Here is a 22,181-nt window from a genome sequence, read left to right as displayed (position 1 = left end):
AAAAGTGAATCTTCATAATAATTGCTTCTTTAATAATATTAATAATACTACAAAATAATATTCAGGGACGTCAAAGAAAGTCAGACAACATTTCTAAGCGGCATGCACTGAATTTAGTCACTGATAGATATACTCATATTATGTGTGCGGTTTCAGATTAACTTTTGTTTTTCGATTCAATGTTTTTTTATTAAATGTTGTTTTTTCTGATTCAATGTTGTCTTTTCTGATTTGTGATTTTCATTTGCACTTCAGGGTTACCGTATGAATATGATTAAACAAGAAGATGTTTGTGTTTTGAAGGGTGCTCGAGCTTTAGGGACGCCGAGACGTGAGACGAGGGAGATGTGGAAAGCTTCTTACCGATGGACCTTGTGCTTCCAGAACCCCGGAGAGGTTGAAGACTCCTTCGGTGTCGTTGAGCATTAGCTGAGGGTGAGAAAGAGTTCAGTGTATTAACACCCAGCCCTGTCAGAGGACTGTGACCTTTAGATAAGCGCAGGCATTAAAGTGCTCGCCTCATGCAGGCTGATGGCGGGGCCCGGGGGCCCGGGAGGCCCTGGAGGGCCAGGCAAGCTCACTCCGTCCCGGCCGCTCTCTCCCTGAAACACACACCTCCACCATTAGCATCAGACACTGAGGCTCTGAGAGAGATACGGCACAAAGGAGAATTAGCTACAAACCTTCTGACCCGGATCACCTTTAGCTCCCCTTTCCCCCTGGAAAAAGAAAAAAATATCTAATTAGAAACAAATTGTAACATTTAAACCATTTCTAGATGTTTTTATTTTTATTTTTTATAAATATAAATATTTTTATATTTTATATATAAGTTGATGGGAAAAGAATGAATAGATTGCACAAATTTCTATAGCGTATTTTGTTTTGTAAGTTTACTTGTAGCCCAGGGTGTCCTGGCGACCCGGGCTGTCCATCGGCTCCTCCGGCACCCGGCTCCCCCTAGTGGAGTGGAGGAGACATGACCACGCAACGTTACAAGCTTAAAATGTTAAATCACATGTTAAATGAATGTCTGTGTGGTACTAACACGTATCAGAAGTCTTATAATATTTCTATAATATATAAAAAATTATATATAATGTAGTTCTCCTGCGCAGAACTTCTATGAATTTGTGATGCTAAATTAATGGCGTATCATGGGAACAATTTATTAAGTAGAATCTTATCACTGATCAATTCCTGAATCCAGCATCTGCAGCTTTGTGTGTGATGTAATATAAAGCCATTATAAAGTGTGTTCTACTCTGAGTTACACTCAGAAGAAGGGGTTCAAAGCCAGCGATGCCTTGATTCCACTGACCCTCACACATGTGTTGAAGAACACTGGAGGATAATGGGGAACACATGGCTGGGAACAGCAGGCTCCCTTTGGAAAGCGGGAATGGAAACAGTTGTGGAAGTGTGTGTTTGAACGTGATGATGTTTTTGTGTGTGAGGAGAACAGACCTTCACTGAAACACCCGGAGGGCCGTCGGCTCCGTCCTTCCCCTAAAAGTGTAGAGTTGTGTTCATTTAATCAGAGTTGGAGGAACAAATCCAAGGTTTGCACATCTGACTCTAATGAAGGGTTATAAGACAGATATGCATTCCCTAAATGTATAAGAACCCTGGGAATGATGGGTAATATCACATGGCAGATGCCATAACACAGTTTTCAAGAGTATTGACCGATCATGATTAGTTTTAGTGCAGATCTGCATCAGTAACTCTACCTGTGGTCCGGGCGGTCCGGGGATCCCGGGAAGACCCTGAGGGAGAGAACAGGCATGAGAATGAGCTGTTGTTCGGCTCAAACACACAGAAAACACTCTGAGAGTGTAAATGTACGTACGGGTGGTCCTCTGGGCAGCACAGGTCTGAAGCCACCGTCTCCATCCAGGCCTGAGCCCTCCAGATCCTGAATAAAACCAGCAGAAGTATGACCAAAAAACACTGTTTTATAACCAAAATATGAACCAATTTGACCAAAAAACAGTTTTCAAACGCCTCAGTTCAAAGACTAAATGCACAGAAATTCACGTTCAACTGCAACGTTCATGTGTTTTCAGTTCTTCACACAAAATCTAATATCTGACTCAAGGAACATATGTGAACTAATACAAAGTTCTACTTCTTTAACAAAACATCCAGCACTCACATGTAAACAAAGAATACATAAATAAGTAATAACTTAATAAATAAATAAAAGAAAAAAGATAAATAATTTTAAAAAGAATAAAAATAAATAAATAAAAATAAAATAATAAATAACAAAGAATACATTAATGAATTAATAACTAAAATAATGAATGATTCATAAACAATAAAAGGATAAATACATAAAAGAATGAAAAATAAATAGTTAAAAATAAAAAATAAATAATCAAGTTAAAAAATATGTAAAATAAAGAAAAAAATAAGTAAAAACATAAATAAGTTTAAAAAAAACAAATAAATAAATGAGTAAAATAAACAAACAAACAAATAAACAAATACATGCATACATAGAGTATTCTTAACCCTTCCCTTGATTAAGCAGCTAAATGTACAGACTCAGAAGGGCTGAAGGTCAGAGAAACACACCATCATGTCAAAGCTGAAGGGTTTTCCCGCTGGTCCGGGGGGTCCGGGGGGGCCCTCAGCTCCCTCAGGCCCTCGCTGTCCCGGGACCCCTGGATCTCCCTGAGGGACACACACACACACACACACACACACAGCAGCTCTGACGTTACTTCATAGGAAATCTCAGACTCAATCTCAGTGGCAAAATATCTTCCCCAGCACTGTGATCACGATCATCTAAAGGAAATTACCTTCGGTCCGATGATTCCAGGTAAACCTGCTTCACCCTGCCAAAAAACACAAGACGTGTTCACAACCCCGTCGAGAAAACAGCTTCCTCCACAGTTTGGAACGGCACATGACGACATTTTTAGTTTAAACAGAAATGATCAGTGGAAGGTCATAATCGGACCACTCAAATTTGTATGCATAATAATCATAAAACTACATTTTCAAAGATACCCAGAGAGAATTACAGAAAATACAGAATTAAATAATGACTAAAATCAACAGACAGTGGTAAAGACAAATGCAAAAAAAACATAGGTTATAACCTTGCCATATTTACTACAGTATAAAAAACATCTTACCGTTTGCCCTTTTTCTCCGTCTTTCCCAGGTTCACCGTCTCGTCCATTAGCACCCTAAAGCGACAGAAATCAGCACATCAGGACCCCAAACACACACACACACACACTAAGAACAGATCTAACAGCAATCTGAAGAGTGTTTTCACACTTCTCAAATCCCACTGTGATTTCTTCACTCAGGCTGAACACTGTCATGATGATATGCCATCGCAGGGTTAACACAAGCTGTGGCTTTAAGCAGGAGACGGGAGTTAGTTGAAGTGTAAGGTTAGGCCGCGTTTCAAAAGGCAGTTTCCCCCATCGTAACGGAAGCGTTCATGTTCCACGATTCGAGCTGAGCAGATCAAGATCATATGCAGAAGAAATGAATATTAGTCCATCACGCTCCTGCGGGCTTGCTGTGATTCACAGCTTTACGGGCCAGTGTTCATCTGAAAACTTTATTGGATTAATACGCTATCTGATTTTCACCCAAGACAAAACATTTGGGAACAATTACATCAATCTGGAGGTCTGGATAACTGTGTAATGTCATGTTTCACAGAACTGTAATAACCCTGGAATAGCAATGCCAAAGCATCTGAAGGCCTTTCATTAAGTGATCAGTAAATGGTTCCCTGAGAAGGGATGCAGGAAGCATGGCAAAGGGACGCGGTGTCTCGCTCCCTTCTCAGGGAAGCATTGTTTCATGGGTAACCTGAGATGTTCCCTTTCGAGGGACCTCGCGCTGCGTCACTGACGACACTCTGGGGAACGATATGCCAACTTCGCCATTCTGACGAAAAAGTCTGTCCTAGCGTGAAGAAATAAGGCACAGCTCAGGACATGAGTGCTTGTGACCCCGGGGTGGCCAGAAGGTCCAGGCTATAGAATCTAACAAAGGTGTGTGATGAGGACCATCCTGACGCATCCCATTCATCTTGGACCTCTCGTTCCGCCGACACTTGAGGAGGATGGAAGCCGGGCCACATTAGTGGGTACCTAAGGTACATAACTCGGTCTTGGGTAAAGAATAGCCTTCACTCCTCCTGGAGCAACCGACAAGGCCTGTAATTCTCCTACTCTCTTCAGAGACGACATTGCCAGAAAAAAACACTTAAAAACACTTATCTAATGCTGTGTCCAAAGGCTAGAAGGTTAACCTTTCTAACACCATGGTTAGATCCCATGCAGGTCTCCTAACCTGAGCCAGAGGCCTCATCCTCAGAGTACCACGGAGGAAACATGTAATAAGATGATGCCTTCCCAGCGAACTGCCATCGAGGGGGACATGGAAGTCAGTCACCACCATCACATTCACCTCAAGTGTAGAAGGGGAAAGGCTGGCAGAAAAACAACCCTGCAGAAACTCCAGCATTGGAGACACTGGGCAGTTAACTGGATCCAATTAGTGCTCTCTACACTATGAAGTGAATACCCTCCACTTCAAAGAATAAAGTTTCCTTGTGGAGGGAGCTCTAGAATTTAGGATGGTCTCCACTAGCTCAGTCGAGAGACCGGCGTTCAGTAACTGATCCCTCTCAGGGGCCAGACCAAGGGGGCCAGAAAAACAGGGGCCTGAAAACCAAACTAGTTCCGGCCAGCATGGGTCTACCAATAGGAGTTGATCCCCGCCCTGGCGAACTCTATCTAGAATTCCCGGGAGCAGAGCAATCGGGGGAAGTGCATACAGCCGAACCCTCCTTTAGATCTATCGTGACGAACCAGTCCTCATACTTTATTTGGCGCACGATAAGAGGGATCGTCAGCATCTTGAGCACGTGTCATGGGATGACGTTGCACCAATTAAAATTTGGACTAAGTTGCACAAGTGCTTCAGGAGCGCTGACGCTGAAGGGATTCCCCAAAGTGTCCTCAGTGACGCAGCACGAGTTCCCTCGAAAGGAAACTACTTTTTCCTGATCTAGATAATGAAGTCCAGTGCTTTGCTAAAAACTATAGCATGTTAAAGTGGGATAAAAGCCCCTTATACAGTCAGAACTAGTTTTCTGCATCATGACAAACGCATTTTCACATGACACTTCCTCACATAAACATTTCATTGTGAGGTGATTCTCTGTTCAGAAGGGTGAGTGTGATGAAAGCAAAAGCGTTTGGGTGTGTGTTGAGATTTATGTGTGTATGGAACATGATGGGAGGAAATAACTGCCTTTCTGGCCCATGGTTTGAGTTTACCATCTGGGACCAAGAGCTCTACCTCAGCTGAGACCGGCTCAAATTCAGACCCAAACTCAGATCCAGACCCAAACTCAGATCCAGACCCAAATTTAGATCCAGGCCCGAACTCAGATCCAGACCCAAACTCAGATCCAGACCCAAACTCAGATCCAGGCCAAATTTTGATCCAGACCCAAAGTCAGATCCAGACCCAAATTTAGATCCAGACCCAAACTCAGATCCAGACCCAAACTCAGATCCAGACCCAAACTCAGATCCAGACCCAAATTTAGATCCAGACCCAAACTCAGATCCAGGCCCGAACTCAGATCCAGACCCAAACTCAGATCCAGACCCAAACTCAGATCCAGGCCCAAATTTTGATCCAGACCCAAAATCAGATCCAGACCCAAAGTCAGATCCAGACCCAAACTCAGATCCAGACCCACTAACCCAGTCCTCAATCACCTGTAACACAGGGCGCACGTGTTGGCCTTGAAATAAAAGATTAATTTCATTTATCTAGTGAATCAAGACATTTAACACATGCTGAGAGAACGACATTTATTTGAAATACAATCTTTTGTAACATTATAAAAGTCTTTGCTGTCACTTTTGATCAATTCAATGCATCCTTGATGAATAAAAAGGTTTTTTTTTGTTTTTGTTTTTGACGAAAGTAGTGTATATTCATAAGATACCCTTTAAGACTCAAAATTCTTATTTATTTTATGGCTTCAGACGTCTTAGAATACAAAAATAATGTGTACAGACTACTTTTAGGTGGATTTTTTGTGTCATTTTTAGACAGTGTCTGCCTTCATTTTTGCATAGGGAAAATAAAATCAAACTGTTTATTCGTGAGGTCGTGTGTGGACGAGTAAATAATAACAGAACATTCATGTTATAGTGAACTTTGGTTTGTTTAAATCCCATTGGTTGTTATTTCTGTGATGCAGCGCAGTACAAGATCCTTTACTCACCGGTAGTCCCGGTTTACCCGTCTCCCCATCTTTCCCAGGAGCCCCGGGGGGTCCGACTGGCCCTGGATGAGCTCCGACAGAAGGACCAGGAGGACCAGGAGGACCCGGAGGCCCTGGAGGACCCTGGTGGGAATCCAGCAAAAACAAGGATATTAATCTAATTTGCTGTCTTGCAATTCATATCTAACACATTTATATAATGACTACCTCATGTTTCATTCTGTTCAGTGTTAAATCATTTTATGTCATCATTTTAAGCGTTGACTTATAGCCGTTCGTTCCGCATGGAATCCATCTCCTTTGATTATTTCAACCCAGGAATCAAGAGGTCACATCAGCAAAGACAACTTCATTATAACAGGACTATAACTCACCCGTATCACCTCTGTGTCACTGTCCAAGTCCACGTAACTGGAGCCCGAGCCGTCAGTGCCGTCCTGCACAAGAGAAAGCCTCAGTGAGCTTATGATGTTATAGAGTTATTCAGTGATATACATAATTATATAAACGTGTACATAATCATGCACATACTGGATACTTAAACGCCCCTGGACGTCCTGGCGGCCCCGGAGGTCCTGGAGGCCCTGTGATGCCCACACCTGGATCGCCCTAGTGAACAAGCAATGAGTGGAAATAGGGGGGAGTTTGCTGTGATTGGTCTAAAATCATCAGGTCAGCAGTCAAAAGTGTTCAACAGAGTTTCAGCGAAACATTCCTTTATTCCTCCCGTTCAGATTTTATATAAGTGTTTTGAGAATGAAATTTCAAATTCAGCTACTCAAGACGATTATTTAAAAAAATATGTTGAACGGATGGCTTTAACACATGAATATTCCATCAATGAACAACCTCATAGCTCGATAAATAAGGCTGTCTTTCAAGATTTATACATTATAATGGAGAAAATGAATGGAGCTTGTACTTCTGGCACTCATAGGTTTGTTAAGCAAACGTGTGTCGTACCTTGTCACCTTTGGGACCCGGATCTCCATGAAGGCCCGGGAATCCCGGAGGTCCAACCTCTCCCTGCATATGATGCAAAAGGAACAGAACAAAGTTCAAATTCATTCATGTTGGTTTTGTTCAAAGGAAAAACCAGGGCAACAGCATCAGCCGCTCGCTCAGATCTAACAGAAGGAAAGTGAGGTCACGACCCCTGGACGAAGGTTTAAAAAAAAAAAAACACAGTCTACAGTGTGCAAATTAAGTCAGTATACAATTAAATTTTATGTGCCACTACAATTCAGTATGAAACGATAAAGTGGCACATAAAAGGTTTGACACTGAAAAGTTCCTCACACACAAAAAACTTCAATCTTAGTGACCCCAAACCTTTGTATGGTAGAGTATATCGATAATAAATGCTCGTTATTCCTTTTCCATTTTTGACATCTAATTGTTTTGTATTTCATAACTCTATGGTAGGTATCTGATCAGAAGATACTTACAGCGGCTCCGTCTTTCCCTGGATGTCCCTGAAAGACAAAAACAGCTTTAATACAGCATTCATCTCCATTCTCCAGTGTGTTCAGCTCATGAAGAATATAAAGCGTTATATGGAATCGGGAAGAAGTGTATGATTGTGTGTGTAACAGACTGAACATCTTCTTATGACGGACATTTGTGGCTTTAAGCACCGGATCTACAAAGCTTCAACATACTGTAATGCCATCAAACTACTCTTTCATGACCAATGCCTGCTAAAGCACAACTATAACAGGTTTGCTACACTACACAGCCCAACTTGGGCAGGAAAGATTTATAGCAGACATTTGTGTATAAGCCTCGTATCCATCCACTTCAGGGCACCGAGGTGTCAGCGTTCCCCAACGATCATTCGAGGAGGGTCGTAGAGCAGTCAGTTCGGTTGTTCCCTCCCGGTTCGCCGTTACAGGGCACTGAAGTGGCTGTTCGACCAATACCAGAGGCCAGATTTGAGAGACTGGTCCCCTTAGCAGATTTTCTGTAATATCTAACCCTTTCTGTAATAAATATATCTTGTTGGCTCCTGCTTACTATAGAAATGGGTTACAAAATTCAGTTCGGTTCTCGTCCGCCCAGATTTCTGGGGGTCCTCCCTACGGTGGTGGACCCCGAGCAGGCACTGGTTATGGAGCCTCTACGAAAGAGGGCTATAGAAAGGGTTCCTTCTCCTAGCAGGGAGTCAGGGTTTTACAGCCGTTACTTTATTGTTCAAAAGAACGATGGAGGGTTGCGTCCTATTCTAGACTTGCGCCAACTTAACCACAACTAAACCGCAGAAACTCAAGTTTGTGTTCTTCCCTATGGCTTAGGTTTATCACCCCACACTTTCACGAAATGCGTGGATGCAGCTCTGGCTCTACTGAGACTCATTCGCATTCGCGTGTTGAAAAATATTTCGACGACTGGTTGATTTTTGCTCAATCCGAGCAGATAGCTGTTTGGCATCGAGATGTCGTTCTGTTTCACATAAGAAAGTTGGGGTTGAGGCTCAACTTGGGACAATAGGTCACTCCTGAACGGAATCTCCATTGGAGAGCTGTCTAGAAGAGACACTAGGTCTGAGAATCAAACTCAGGCTGGCCAGTACGGGGCTACTAATAAAAGACGGGCCCCTCCCCGGGGCTCAGAACCCAGGGGTTTTCTCCGAGGGGAAATCCGTTCCGCATGATCAAGGTCACGCGGTTTCCTCGTCCAAGGCCCAGTGCTGGAGGCCTTTTGTCATTGCGTAACGTTAATGACGGATACTTCCCTCACAGGTTGGGGGGCGATCATGAGTGGTCGCTCTGCAAAAGGTCTGTGGCAAGACCATTTACTTTCTTGGCACATAAATCGGTTAGAAATGATGGCGGTGTTTCGAGCTCTCTAACACTTCCTTCCAGACCTGAGGGGCCATCATGTGCTTGTCCGAACGGACCACACATCGGTAGTCTCTTACATCATCCATCAGGGGGGTCTGAGGTCACGTCACCTATGCGAACTGGCTCATCAGATCCTCCTATGGACCCAAGGGGAATTACTGTCTCTCAGGCCAGTATATATCCCGGGTCATCAAAACCAGGGAGCAGATATCCTGTCGAGACAGGGGCTGAGGCCCGGGGAATGGAGACCCGAGGCAGTGGATCTCCTATGGGAGAAATTCGGTCAAGCATAAGTCGACCTATTTGCATCTTCAGAGACAACTCACTGTCCCATGTGGTTCTCCCTCATGCATCCAGCTCCCCTGGGGGAGGCTATACCTGTACGCCTTTCTTCCGATATCTCTGCTCCCTCTGCAGGGTTTTCTGTTAGAATGGTGTTGTGTTAGCGGCCCCTAAGTTAATAACTAATGATCTTTGCAATGGAAGAGAATCAATCAAAACTAACTTTAGCTGGACAATAACTTTATTCTAGAGCTGCTATAAAGCCAAATCAATCTCTGTTACTTTAATTTCCTATTATCACTGTAAAGCTGCTTTAAAACAATCTATATTGTTAAAAGCGCTATATAAATGAAGGCGACTTGACTTGACTTGACTCTCAGGAGTTCTGGAGAGACCTGGTGTCCCTTCTAGACGGCTCTCTGATGGAGATTCCGATCAGGAGGGACCTATTGTCCCAAGCAGGGGGCATAATTCATCACCCTCGCCCCGGAGTTGTGGAAACTGAGGGCCCGGCCCGAGGGGGCCCAGCTCATAGAATCGGGTCTCTCGACCGAGGTCGCTGAGATCATTCTCCAGTCCAGAGCTCCCTCCACGAGAAGACTGTATGCACTGAAGTGGAGGCTGTTCTCTTCTTGGTGTGTAGAACGCCACTGAATCCAGTTAACTGCCCTGTTGGTTCAGTACTTCAGTTCAGCACTACAGGATTATCCCCTTCCACCTTAAAGGTGTATGTGGTGGCTATATCTGCTTACCACACTCCTCTGGGTGGTGCATCACTGGGGATAGATCCTCTCATTACTCGTTTTCTTCATGGCACTCTGAGGCTGAGCCCTGCACTGCACACTAGAGCACCGGCTTGGGATTTGTCCTTTGTCCTTGAAGGCCTGGCTTTGGCTCCCTTCGAGCCTATTGAAGAGGATTCAGAAGTTCCTTACACTGAAAAATTTATTTCTCCTTGTTATTTCTTCCATCAAGAGGATTGGAGACTTGCAAGCCTTGTCAGTTGCTCCTTCGTGCCTGGAATTTGCACCTGGTTTGAGGCCTTTCTAAGCCTTCCTTCACCCTAGGCCGGGTTATGTTCCTAAGGTCTCTACTAATGTTGCGGGTCCCATTATGCTGCAGGCCTTCTGTCCTCAAACTTTCTTATCATCAGATCAGGAGAAACTTAATCTGCTATGCCCTGTTAGGGCTTTCTTAGTGTTCGCAATACTTTCACACAGACATGCATTGGTTATTATGGTGTTGTGGGTATAGTGTTTCCACAGCTTCTCGTCGCAGCGTCTCATTCCCTCTTCAGGGAACCAGGGTTACATACGTAACCTGAGATGTTTTACATTGTAATAATATTTCACTGTATTTACTGTATTTTTGATCAAATAAATGCAGTCTTGGTGAGCAGAAGAGACTCTTTCAGAAACAAATCTTACCAACCCCAAACTTTTGAATGATATTGTAGATATAAGTAATAATTTTGGTTTCAAGTAAAGTTAGTTAAGATGAGCGCTGTATTTTCCAGGGTCACTCACTGTCTGTCCGTCGGCTCCTGGAGCTCCTGCCGGCCCCTGAGGGCCCCGGGGCCCCGGTTCTCCCGATCCCACAGGTGATCCAGGCGCTCCGGGTTCTCCGGGTGGACCTCGATCTCCTTTCTCTCCTTTCTGCATGGTGATGACCTGTGAAACACTCAGCGGTTATTATCAGAGAGAACGAGTGGAAGACAAGAGAATAACTCACATTTAACTCACATTTCTGTCCTGAGAGGCTCCCTCCGATCTGATGGGCTCTGAAAACACAAACAGATATCTTGAAAAAATAAAATATAATAAATACAGCTGTGATTTTGCAGTAGTAGCATATAAAAAATCTGCAGCCTCTGTGAATGCTTGTGATGTAAACTAAAATATGGTCTGGTGAATAACACATAATTGCTCAAATATGAACGGGTGAAAAATAAGATAAGGCTGTCGTGGATTAAAAAAATACATGAAAGAAACGGAACACTGAAAATGAGATGAAAATGTCTTGAAAAGCTTGAACGTTCACCTTTGGGAGTGTTAATAATCATGTGGTCTCCAGAGCTTTCTGCCCAATCTTCATCATCTGTGTGTGTGTGGAGCGAGGGGGGATCATCCGTGTGTGTGTGGAGCGAGGGAGGATCATCCGTGTGTGTGTGGAGCGAGGGAGGATCAGTAGGTGGCGCTCTCACCGGCTCAACCTTAAACAACAGCAAACACAGTCTCACAATCACAACAGTGAACCAGTCCATCACACACACAGTTAAAGACCCTGTGGAATCAAGAACTTGTGGCTTTTAAAGATAAATAGTAGCATATCTAAATTATATCATAAAAAAGTAATTCAATAAATAAATAAAAATAAACAATTTCTCCTCTGAAGGATATCATGTTAGTTTTGGCCCAATAAAAAGTTAATACAGCTTTCTGCTGTGATCAGAAAGGGTCAATCAATGCGTAATAATCACTCAGCATTAGATGAGATTTCCCTTTCCCCACAGCTTCTGTGATAGTGTTTGGTTGAATCTGTCTCCCCCTGTTGGACAGAGAGAGAGAGAGTGTGTGTGTGTGTATGTGTGTGTGTGTGTGTGTGTGTGTGTGTGTGTGAGAGAGAGAGAGAGAGAGAGAGAGTGAGTGAGTGTGTTTGTGTGTGTGTGTGTGTGTGTGTGTGTGTGTGTGTGTGTGTGTGTGTGTGAGAGAGAGAGAGAGAGAGAGTGAGTGAGTGAGTGTGTTTGTGTGTGTGAGTGAGTGATGCCAGCAGAACTGCAATAGCTTTGAAGGACGTGGGAAATCAGGCATGTCCTCTTAAAACATTATACTTTGAAATAAAAGAGAACTGGATTTGACTTCAAGGAAATCCATCAAACGCTGCTGTCACTCACCATGGTATATTCTCTCTCTTCATGCACTTTCTTCACTTCGTCGCCAGTCTCCGTGTCGTCGTAGATCTCATAACCGCTTCCGTAACCTGACGCCTGAAAGAGCATTGAGACGCAGTTTAAAAGTGATTCATTTCAGGTTTCCAAGTCCATGATTAAAGACAGCTTTCCAGCAGTTTAACACACATCCGCAGTGTTCAGCTTCAGCCACAGGGCGGCGCTGTCACTCCACTGTAAACTCACAGCGTGACATCATCACACACTCCCTGACACTTCTACTGCACAGGATAAAGGGGTTTGGAAAAGCTTTTGAAGCTTTAGAGAAACACAGTCCAAACCACTTAAGTCAAACTATTTAAAGTGTTAGATTAACCCTTCTCTAACATATAATTAATCTGGCATAAAAGATCGGTACAGTAGTTTTGAACAAATCAAATGTCTGTAACCTTCCTTCCTTCCACCCCACCATAATAATAATAATTAAAATGAAACGTTTTTCTTTTCTGCTCACCAGCTGCATTTATTTGATAAAAAATAGAGTAAAAACAGTGAAATATTATTTCAGTGTAAATCAGCAGTTCTCTATGTGAATATACAGTAAAGTGTAATTTATTCCTGTGATCAAAGCTGAATGTTCAGCATCATTACTCCAGTCTTCAGTGTCACATGATCCTTCAGAAATCACTCTAATATGATGATTTGATGATCAAGAAACATTTATGATTATTATCAGTGTTGAACACAGTTGTGCTGCTTCAGATTTCTTTGGAAACCGTCATATATTTTGTTTTTCAGGATTCTATTTGATAGATAGAAAGTTCAAAAAACAGCATTTATTTGAAATAGAAACTTTTGTAACATTATAAATGTCTTTACTGTCACTTTTGATCAATTTAATATGTCCTTGATAATTTTTTTTATTTACTCACCCCAAACTTTCATTATATTTTATGATTCTGGTCAAATCTGTTGAAATGGTATTCAATTCATTGAAGTAAAAAAAAAAAAAAAAAAAAAAAAACAGAAAAAGATATTTCGCTGCATCTCATTTTACATTCAACTTGGTTAAGACAAATGTGACATTCTCTAAAATAGTGATACCCAGGAAGTGATTATTTTGTGTTCTGCATTGATATTGATACAATTGGGTTACCCAAGTTATTATAAAAAAGGCCTCATTTTGTGCCACATTCAAATATTATATTTGACATATTGATGGAAAGACGACACAAGACTCACGTAAGGCTCGTCCTCCTCACACTGCTCGTTTGGTGCCGTGGGATCGGCCGTCAGAACCAGCTGCTGGATCGAGCCCTGGAGAGAGAGAGAGAGAGGTAGAGAGAGAGGGGGAGAGAGAGAGAGAGAGAGAGAGAGAGAGAGAGAGAGAGAGAGAGAGAGAGAGAGAGAGAGAGGTCATGCACTCATTTCTCCCAGAATTTAATCAGCCTGAATCTGATTATGAAGTGAATGTGGAAACTCAGCCACCGCAGCTGTAAATCACAGTACATACACAGATCCACACAACACAGAAATACAACACCAGAACTCCAGCACTGTTCACAATCACAACAGTAAAAGTTTCATTGATCTGAGCGGCCATCGTCAGTCCTGCTGTAAAAGCTCATGTTTTCTCAAAGATCTAACGAGCTGAAGTCCTGATTAGCAGAGGCGAGGTTGGCAAGCTTCATGTGCTACACATCCAGAGGACAAGCACCTGTTTCCCATCCGCTACAGCAGAAAGTGTGGGAAAGAAAGAAAGAAAGAAAGAAAGAAAGAAAGAAAGAAAGAAAGAAAGAAAGAAAGAAAGAAAGAAAGAAAGAAAGAAAGAACTTTGGGGAAAACCTGTAAAACTAGTCCAATCTTGATTGGCGTTGAGTCATGACATTACATGTGACGGCGTATGCAGAATCTACAAAGGGACGCCGGCACACAACAGAGTTAGTTTCTGATAGGTCGAAGCAAGTCGTTCTCAGGCACTCAGGAGGTGTGGCAAAGGGACACAGTGTCTCGTTCCCTTCTCAGGGAATAAGGGATACAGTCGTAACCCGAGACGTTCACTTTGGAGGGAGACGACACTTTGGGGAACGAAATACCCACTGTGCCACACTCTCCCCAAGGGGCCACCAAATTAAGAAAGATGGAAAATAAAAGGCTATGGCATTAAAGGCTATGGAGGCTATACATTAAAGTGTCGATGGAGAAAGACCCCCAAAGAACCGTCCTCCAGCACTGAAGTCACTGGGCGAATAATTGGGTCCAACTGGCGTTCTCTGCACCATAAAGCGATTACCTTCCACTTTAAGGCGTACAGTTTCCACGTGGAGGGAGCCCTAAGGTTTATGATGGTCAAAAAAACAACCTTAGTTGCTGGTCCTCAGAGCTGGTCCCCCTCAGGGAACAGACCCACAGCTTCCACAGCACCGGGGGGAGGTGTATTAAGCCTCTGGCTTGAGAGACATGGTCCCTCCTGATGGAAATCTCCCATGGAGGGCCTGCTAGGAGCACTATATGTCTGAGAACCAGACTCTGGGCAGCCAGAATGGGGCTTCCAGGAGTAGACTGACCCCATCCCGGCGGACCCTCTCTAGAACTGCAGAGAACAGCTCAGCCCCTGCCTCGAAAGGAGGACTGCTCCCAAAATTAATGTTCAAGCGGGTTGTCCTGGGATCACAGAAGGACCTGATTCGCCAGTCTGCACAGAGCGCGCGATCAAAATTGTGGAATTATTAAATTCGACAATTGTGCCCGAATCGTAGTCGAGTCACACAATACAGTTCTCAGCTAGGGAAATAGTGAACAATAGTCTCAATCCCAAGCTGCCAAGGTGAAGGCAAGGCAAGGCAAATTTATTTATATAGCACATTTCATACACTATGGCAATTCACAGTGCTTTACAGAAATGAATTAAAATAATCACAAATTAAAAGCAAGGAAAATTAAAACAGTTATAAACGAAATTAAAAGAGATATATGATACAGTTATAAAATGAATTAAAAAAGTAAAAAGATGATACATAGATAAACTCATCCGGCAAAACACCAGTGTATCATATTTTTCACAAGTGAAGAACGACATGCCGAACTGCCAGAACGACATGAAACTCAATGCTGAACTGCCATCTCTTCCGACTGGGCCAGTATGAGCCATTCATCAACGTAATTAAGTAAATGAATGTCCTGGAGTCTCAACAGAGCCAGTGATGCATCCATACATTTCGTTAATGTGCGGGGAGATAAAACTAGGCTAATCGGAAGAACCCGGTATTGATGCGCTTTTCCCCTGAAAAGGAACCTCAGGAACTTCCTGTATTGAGGAAGGATGGATATGTGTAAATACGCATCCTTTAGATCTATGGTGGCAAACCAGTCCTCAGGCTTGATTTGACTCACGATAATCAGAATAGTTCACATCTTGAACATGAATCTCCTCAGTAAACGATTCAATCTCCTGAGATCTATAATGCCTTCCTTCTTCTGAAATATGAAGTGCTGGCTGTAGAGCCCGGCTTCCCTCTCTTGAGGAGGAATACATTCTATGGCCTTCTTCACTAAGAGGGACTGAACCACCAGCTCCATCACCTGACCCTGCTCAGGGTTGTCGGTAGTCCACACCACCTCACTGAGTTTCAGTGGACAGTACTGTGAGTTCAGACACAAATGTCTCTCTGTAGCAGAGGAGAGACAGGAGAGACAGGTCTGCAGCACGACGAAGCTCTCTAATATCATCAGGCCGACCTCCTCGCTCTCGTCTAGATCTTTAAGGAGGTCGGCGTGGTATGTCTGCATGATACCCATTGTACACAGGCACGCACCATATATGCCTTGCCCAGAGTTTAGTGGGCAGCGTCTGAGCCTTGAGAGCCTTGAGGGATGATGCAGTGCCGGGTGAGAGATATGATGCTAACGTCTCCTAAACCCGCGGCATCACCCCATAGCCATTTAAACCCATGATGGTTGGAATTGTATAATGCAGGTCTAGACAACCTAGACGAGAATGACCTTTTCCACGGTCTCAACACGTGGCAATAGGGAAAGAAAGGCAGAGCCACCGTGAAGGCTGTGATCTAGATTGCAGGAAACGCTCATCAAGCTTGCTTCTCTTTGCGCCTCATTTGCTCGTAAGCGGGGAAAGAGGTGGCGAATCCTAGATTTTCCCCACCTCGATCCTAGAACATCTAACTCCTCAGAGCTGGATAATTCTAACATCGGGTTTCTGTATCCTGAGGGAGAACAATAGAACTGACTGGTGAGGTCCGAGAAAGGCCCGTAACGACTCCTCAGCCAGCTCTTCTGCGATCCCCATGACCATGAGCGCCGCACTGCCTCGGCCTCGGAATGTACATTCTAGCCCATGAGGTCTACAGGAAATAAGTTGGTGCTATAATCAATGAATTTATATTTTTACTTGCGCTCCATTCTTGCGAAATTGACAAAAATAACAAACACTAAACAAAACTGACATAGAAAAAAATAAGTAGGCTATTGATATTATTTTACATCATGCAAACTATTTCTTTGTAGATGTTTGAAAATAAAATGTTTAATAAAATTTAATAAAATTTCTAATTAAAATGACTTGTACTACCAAAGTTACTAAAAGCACAGGGAAATCGAGGCGTTTCCAGCAGCTCATTCTCTCGCTCGTCCTCGAGTCCTGGTCATTCAGACGGACTCAGCGAACCCTAACGACTCCTGAGACGATTCAGACCCCTCATCACCTCTGATATCTGCTTACTTGGAAAGTGAGTCACTGAAAGTCACTTTTCAGTTTCAGACTCAGTCCCGATGAAACAGGAGAACCAAATGAGACCGAGCAAACGTTCCCATGATCATCTCCATAAAGCAGGAGAATCCCATTCCAGAGATAAGAAGGAACGCACTCATCATTATGACAGCAGGAGTTGTGAAATCCACAGGGTTAAACAGTTTAATCTACTCACAACTTTTGGGAAAACCTGTAATAGTCTCTAAAAAGTTCATCTCAAGTAGTCTTCTCAAAGAGTGAACTTAATCTAGTTAACTAATACACTTAACCCAGATCTGCTCAGATTAAAATAACGTGTGTTAACTTTCACTTAATAATTTCAATTTAATCAATTACTTTTTCTCAAACATACTTTTAATTTTCTGTAATTTTGTGAACATATTGGCTAATAAAAAACTATAGTTTAAATGATTGAACGGTGTATTTATAGTGTTGCTTGAAACTGCAGTTTTACAGACGGACTGCAGCTGTGAACGCCAACGCTCTCAAAGACTCGTTTATTCAGACAGAGGAACAGCCTGCATGTGTTGACTCAGCAAATCACATCTTCCGGCCACACACACACTCACTCTCTCACACACGCACGCACACACACACACACACACACACACACACACACACACACACACACACACACACACACACACACACACACACACACACACACTCACTCACCCGACCCCTAAACCTACCCAACACACACACACACACACACACACACACACACACACACACTCACCCGACCCCTAGACCTACCTAACACACACACACACACACACACACACACACACACTCACCCTAACCCTAAACCTACCCAACACACACGCACACACACACACACACACACACACACACACACACACACACACACACACACACACACACTCACCCGACCCCTAAACCTACAACACACAAACACACACACACACACACACACACACACACACACACACACACACACACACACACACACACACGCACACACACACACACACACACACACACACACACACACACACACAGAAACACACACACACACACTCTCTCACACACACACACACACACACACACACACACACACAGACAGACGGGTGGAGGCTTTGAGTGGATCTGCTTGTTTGTGTCTCTGTTGCTGGTGTGTTTCAGTATAAACTGTAAAGTACTCTGATCTGTTGACAAATCTGCCAGAAACTGCCTCTAAACAAAAGCTGGTTTCCTTCCATTCAGACGAAAAGCATCAAAGTCGCTCGTCCGGTTAGAAACACTGACAGGATGTTATCGCAAAGCAAAACACTACAAACCTGGGCAGAAATTCTGCACAAATACTCATGATTTTTCAAATAAATGTCCTTGTCAGACGTGATGCTCTAAATATGCACAATAACACTTCATTTGGATGTTCTCTTTTAGATATTCTGCCGACTATAAGTAACTTTGCAACTACGTACATGTGGACTAACTAGTTCCCTGTTAGGTTAGGGTTGCAATTAGTACAAAAGATGACATGAAGTTGCAGAGTTACTCAGAGTTAGTAGAATGTCTGTTGGGGAGCATCAAAATAAACTTAAACCAGATGCACTTACAGTAGAAATGTTTGCAGTGAAAAGGTTAATATTGTCAATAGTGTATGGATGTATGAAGCACAGCTCACACTGAAGGCACTGTGTGTTGCTCAAGGAAGGGAATTTGTGTGAAATCTGCATTGGGAAATGAGTGGATAGATACACTACAGTCTCTGTTGGGAAATTGTATCAGAGTATGATAAATGTTTCCGCACCTGTAAGCAATGCTAAGACCTCTTCCATGTGGATATGAATATGTGGCCCAACAGACCCTGGACAGGTTGGACACCTTTAGAATATAATTAAATATTGCACTAAACTGACTAAGGCCTATTGCCAAGAACAAGGAACAGAAGATTATGTAGCCCCGCCCACAGAGGACTCTCATTGGTCTAAAGCCCCATCCACAGAGGACTCTCATTGGTCTAAAGGCCGGCCCACAGAGGACTCTCATTGGTCTAAAGGCCCGTTCACCCCTATGACGATAATGATAACAATATAGTTTAAAAAATCAGTCCACAGCACAACTACAACGATAGCGATTTTTTTACAGCTGATGAAGGATAAAAACTTTGGCAGTCCATGTGAATCCAGCATTTAAAGTGGCAGACAACAAAATAACTTAACTTAACTTAAAACAGAACGATATTGTGCGCTGGTGAGGATATCGTTATTGTTATAGTATTTATTCCTGGTGTGAACGGGCCTTAAAATACTCCAGATAACTACATAAAACATCAAATATCAGACGGAAACAGAAACAGTGTCTGTGCGGTTACGGTGAATAACTCGAGCTGTAAAACAGTGTCTGTGCGGTTACAGTGTCTGTGCGGTTACGGTGAATAACTCGAGCTGTAAAACAGTGTCTGTGTGGTTACGCTGAATAACTCGAGCTGTAAAACAGTGTCTGTGTGGTTACGCTGAATAACTCGAGCTGTAAAACAGTGTCTGTGCGGTTACGCTGAATAACTCGAGCTGTAAAACAGTGTCTGTGCGGTTTACGCTGAATAACTCGAGCTGTAAAACAGTGTCTGTGCGGTTACGGTGAATAACTCGAGCTGTAAAACAGTGTCTGTGCGGTTACGGTGAATAACTCGAGCTGTAAAACAGTGTCTGTGCAGTAACGGTGAATAACTCGAGCTGTAAAACAGTGTCTGTGTGGTTACGCTGAATAACTCGAGCTGTAAAACAGTGTCTGTGTGGTTACGCTGAATAACTCGAGCTGTAAAACAGTGTCTATGTGGTTACGCTGAATAACTCGAGCTGTAAAACAGTGTCTGTGTGGTTACGGTGAATAACTCGAGCTGTAAAACAGTGTCTGTGTGGTTACAGTGTCTGTGTGGTTATGCTGAATAACTCGAGCTGTAAAACAGTGTCTGTGCGGTTATGGTGAATAACTCGAGCTGTAAAACAGTGTCTATGTGGTTACGCTGAATAACTCGAGCTGTAAAACAGTGTCTGTGTGGTTACGGTGAATAACTCGAGCTGTAAAACAGTGTCTGTGTGGTTACAGTGTCTGTGTGGTTATGCTGAATAACTCGAGCTGTAAAACAGTGTCTGTGCGGTTATGGTGAATAACTCGAGCTGTAAAACAGTGTCTATGTGGTTACGGTGAATAACTCGAGCTGTAAAACAGTGTCTGTGTGGTTACGCTGAATAACTCGAGCTGTAAAACAGTGTCTGTGTGGTTACGCTGAATAACTCGAGCTGTAAAACAGTGTCTGTGTGGTTACGCTGAATAACTCGAGCTGTAAAACAGTGTCTGTGCGGTTTACGCTGAATAACTCGAGCTGTAAAACAGTGTCTGTGCGGTTACGGTGAATAACTCGAGCTGTAAAACAGTGTCTGTCCAGTAACGGTGAATAACTCGAGCTGTAAAACAGTGTCTGTGTGGTTACGCTGAATAACTCGAGCTGTAAAACAGTGTCTGTGTGGTTACGCTGAATAACTCGAGCTGTAAAACAGTGTCTGTGTGGTTACGCTGAATAACTCGAGCTGTAAAACAGTGTCTGTGTGGTTACGGTGAATAACTCGAGCTGTAAAACAGTGTCTGTGCGGTTACGCTGAATAACTCGAGCTGTAAAACAATGTCTGTGCGGTTACGCTGAATAACTTGAGCTGTAAAACTGTGTCTGTGCGGTTACGGTGAATAACTCGAGCTGTAAAACAGTGTCTGTGTGGTTACAGTGTCTGTGTGGTTACGCTGAATAACTCGAGCTGTAAAACAGTGTCTGTGTGGTTACGGTGAATAACTCGAGCTGTAAAACAGTGTCTGTGTGGTTACGGTGAATAACTCGAGCTGTAAAACAGTGTCTGAGCGGTTACGCTGAATAACTCGAGCTGTAAAACAGTGTCTGTGTGGTTACAGTGTCTGTGTGGTTATGCTGAATAACTCGAGCTGTAAAACAGTGTCTGTGTGGTTACGCTGAATAACTCGAGCTGTAAAACAGTGTCTGTGCGGTTACGCTGAATAACTCGAACTGTAAAAACGGCTGGACATGTGATGTCAAAACGTAGAATTAAAACGTCTTCTGATATGACTGTCGCCGTCGCATTTCACGTTAAACATAAATCAATGAAACATGATGTCAGGACTGAAACATTTATCAGTGAAATAAAATGTACTGGAAACAAATGCATTGCAATGTGTGTGTGTTCAGCCAAATGTGCGTGTGTGTGTGTTCAGCAAAACGTGTGTGTGTGTGTTCAGCCAAACGTGTGTGTGTTCAGCCAAACGTGTGTGTGTGTGTGTGTGTGTGTGTGTGTGTGTGTGTTCAGCCAAACGTGTGTGTGTGTTCAGCCAAATGTGTGTGTGTGTGTGTGTGTGTGTGTGTGTGTGTGTGTGTGTGTGTGTTCAGCCAAACGTGTGTGTGTGTTCAGCCAAACGTGTGTGTGTGTGTTCAGCCAAACGTGTGTGTGTGTGTTCAGCCAAACGTGTGTGTGTGTGTGTGTGTGTGTGTGTGTGTTCAGCCAAACGTGTGTGTGTGTTCAGCCAAACGTGTGTGTGTGTGTTCAGCCAAACGTGTGTGTGTGTTCAGCCAAACGTGTGTGTGTGTGTGTGTGTTCAGCCAAACGTGTGTGTGTGTTCAGCCAAACGTCTGTGTGTGTTCAGCCAAACGTGTGTGTGTGTGTGTGTGTGTGTGTGTGTGTGTGTTCAGCCAAACGTGTGTGTGTTCAGCCAAACATGTGTGTGTCTGTTCAGCCAAACGTGTGTGTGTGTGTGTGTGTGTGTGTGTGTGTGTGTTCAGCCAAACGTGTGTGTGTGTGTTCAGCCAAACATGTGTGTGTTCTGCCAAACGTGTGTGTGTGTGTGTTCAGCCAAACGTGTGTGTGTGTGTTCAGCCAAACGTGTGTGTGTGTGTGTGTGTGTTCAGCCAAACGTGTGTGTGTGTGTGTGTGTGTGTTAAGCCAAACGCGTGTGTGTGTGTGTGTTCAGCCAAACGTGTGTGTGTTCAGCCAAATGTGTGTGTGTGTTCAGCCAAACGTGTGTGTGTTTAGCCAAACGTGTGTGTTCAGCCAAATGTGTGTGTGTGTTCAGCCAAACGTG

At 43.4% G+C, this 22,181-nt stretch overlaps 1 protein-coding gene across 1 annotated transcript in view; it reads right to left on the bottom strand.

Moving 5' to 3' along the window:
- col15a1a (collagen, type XV, alpha 1a) overlaps positions 1–22,181 on the bottom strand; it is an 84,586-nt gene that overhangs the window by 22,117 nt on the left and 40,288 nt on the right. The window contains exons 4-23 of the mRNA XM_081352458.1: positions 13,547–13,621; positions 12,311–12,403; positions 11,458–11,629; positions 11,160–11,197; positions 10,944–11,087; positions 7,741–7,767; positions 7,256–7,318; positions 6,824–6,901; positions 6,667–6,729; positions 6,293–6,415; positions 3,153–3,206; positions 2,814–2,849; positions 2,584–2,682; positions 1,853–1,918; positions 1,734–1,769; positions 1,468–1,509; positions 898–960; positions 684–719; positions 519–602; positions 364–429 (exon numbers count right to left, since the gene is read on the bottom strand). Of these exons, the coding sequence (XP_081208584.1) occupies positions 364–429; positions 519–602; positions 684–719; positions 898–960; positions 1,468–1,509; positions 1,734–1,769; positions 1,853–1,918; positions 2,584–2,682; positions 2,814–2,849; positions 3,153–3,206; positions 6,293–6,415; positions 6,667–6,729; positions 6,824–6,901; positions 7,256–7,318; positions 7,741–7,767; positions 10,944–11,087; positions 11,160–11,197; positions 11,458–11,629; positions 12,311–12,403; positions 13,547–13,621 (1,458 nt within the window). The remainder of the gene's footprint in view (positions 1–363; positions 430–518; positions 603–683; positions 720–897; positions 961–1,467; positions 1,510–1,733; positions 1,770–1,852; positions 1,919–2,583; positions 2,683–2,813; positions 2,850–3,152; positions 3,207–6,292; positions 6,416–6,666; positions 6,730–6,823; positions 6,902–7,255; positions 7,319–7,740; positions 7,768–10,943; positions 11,088–11,159; positions 11,198–11,457; positions 11,630–12,310; positions 12,404–13,546; positions 13,622–22,181) is intronic.

Source organism: Scardinius erythrophthalmus (assembly GCF_964197995.2).
Source record: "Scardinius erythrophthalmus genome assembly, chromosome: 22".
NCBI classification, from domain to species: Eukaryota; Metazoa; Chordata; class Actinopteri; order Cypriniformes; family Leuciscidae; genus Scardinius; species Scardinius erythrophthalmus.
This window is presented reverse-complemented; position numbering and strand designations above follow the sequence as displayed.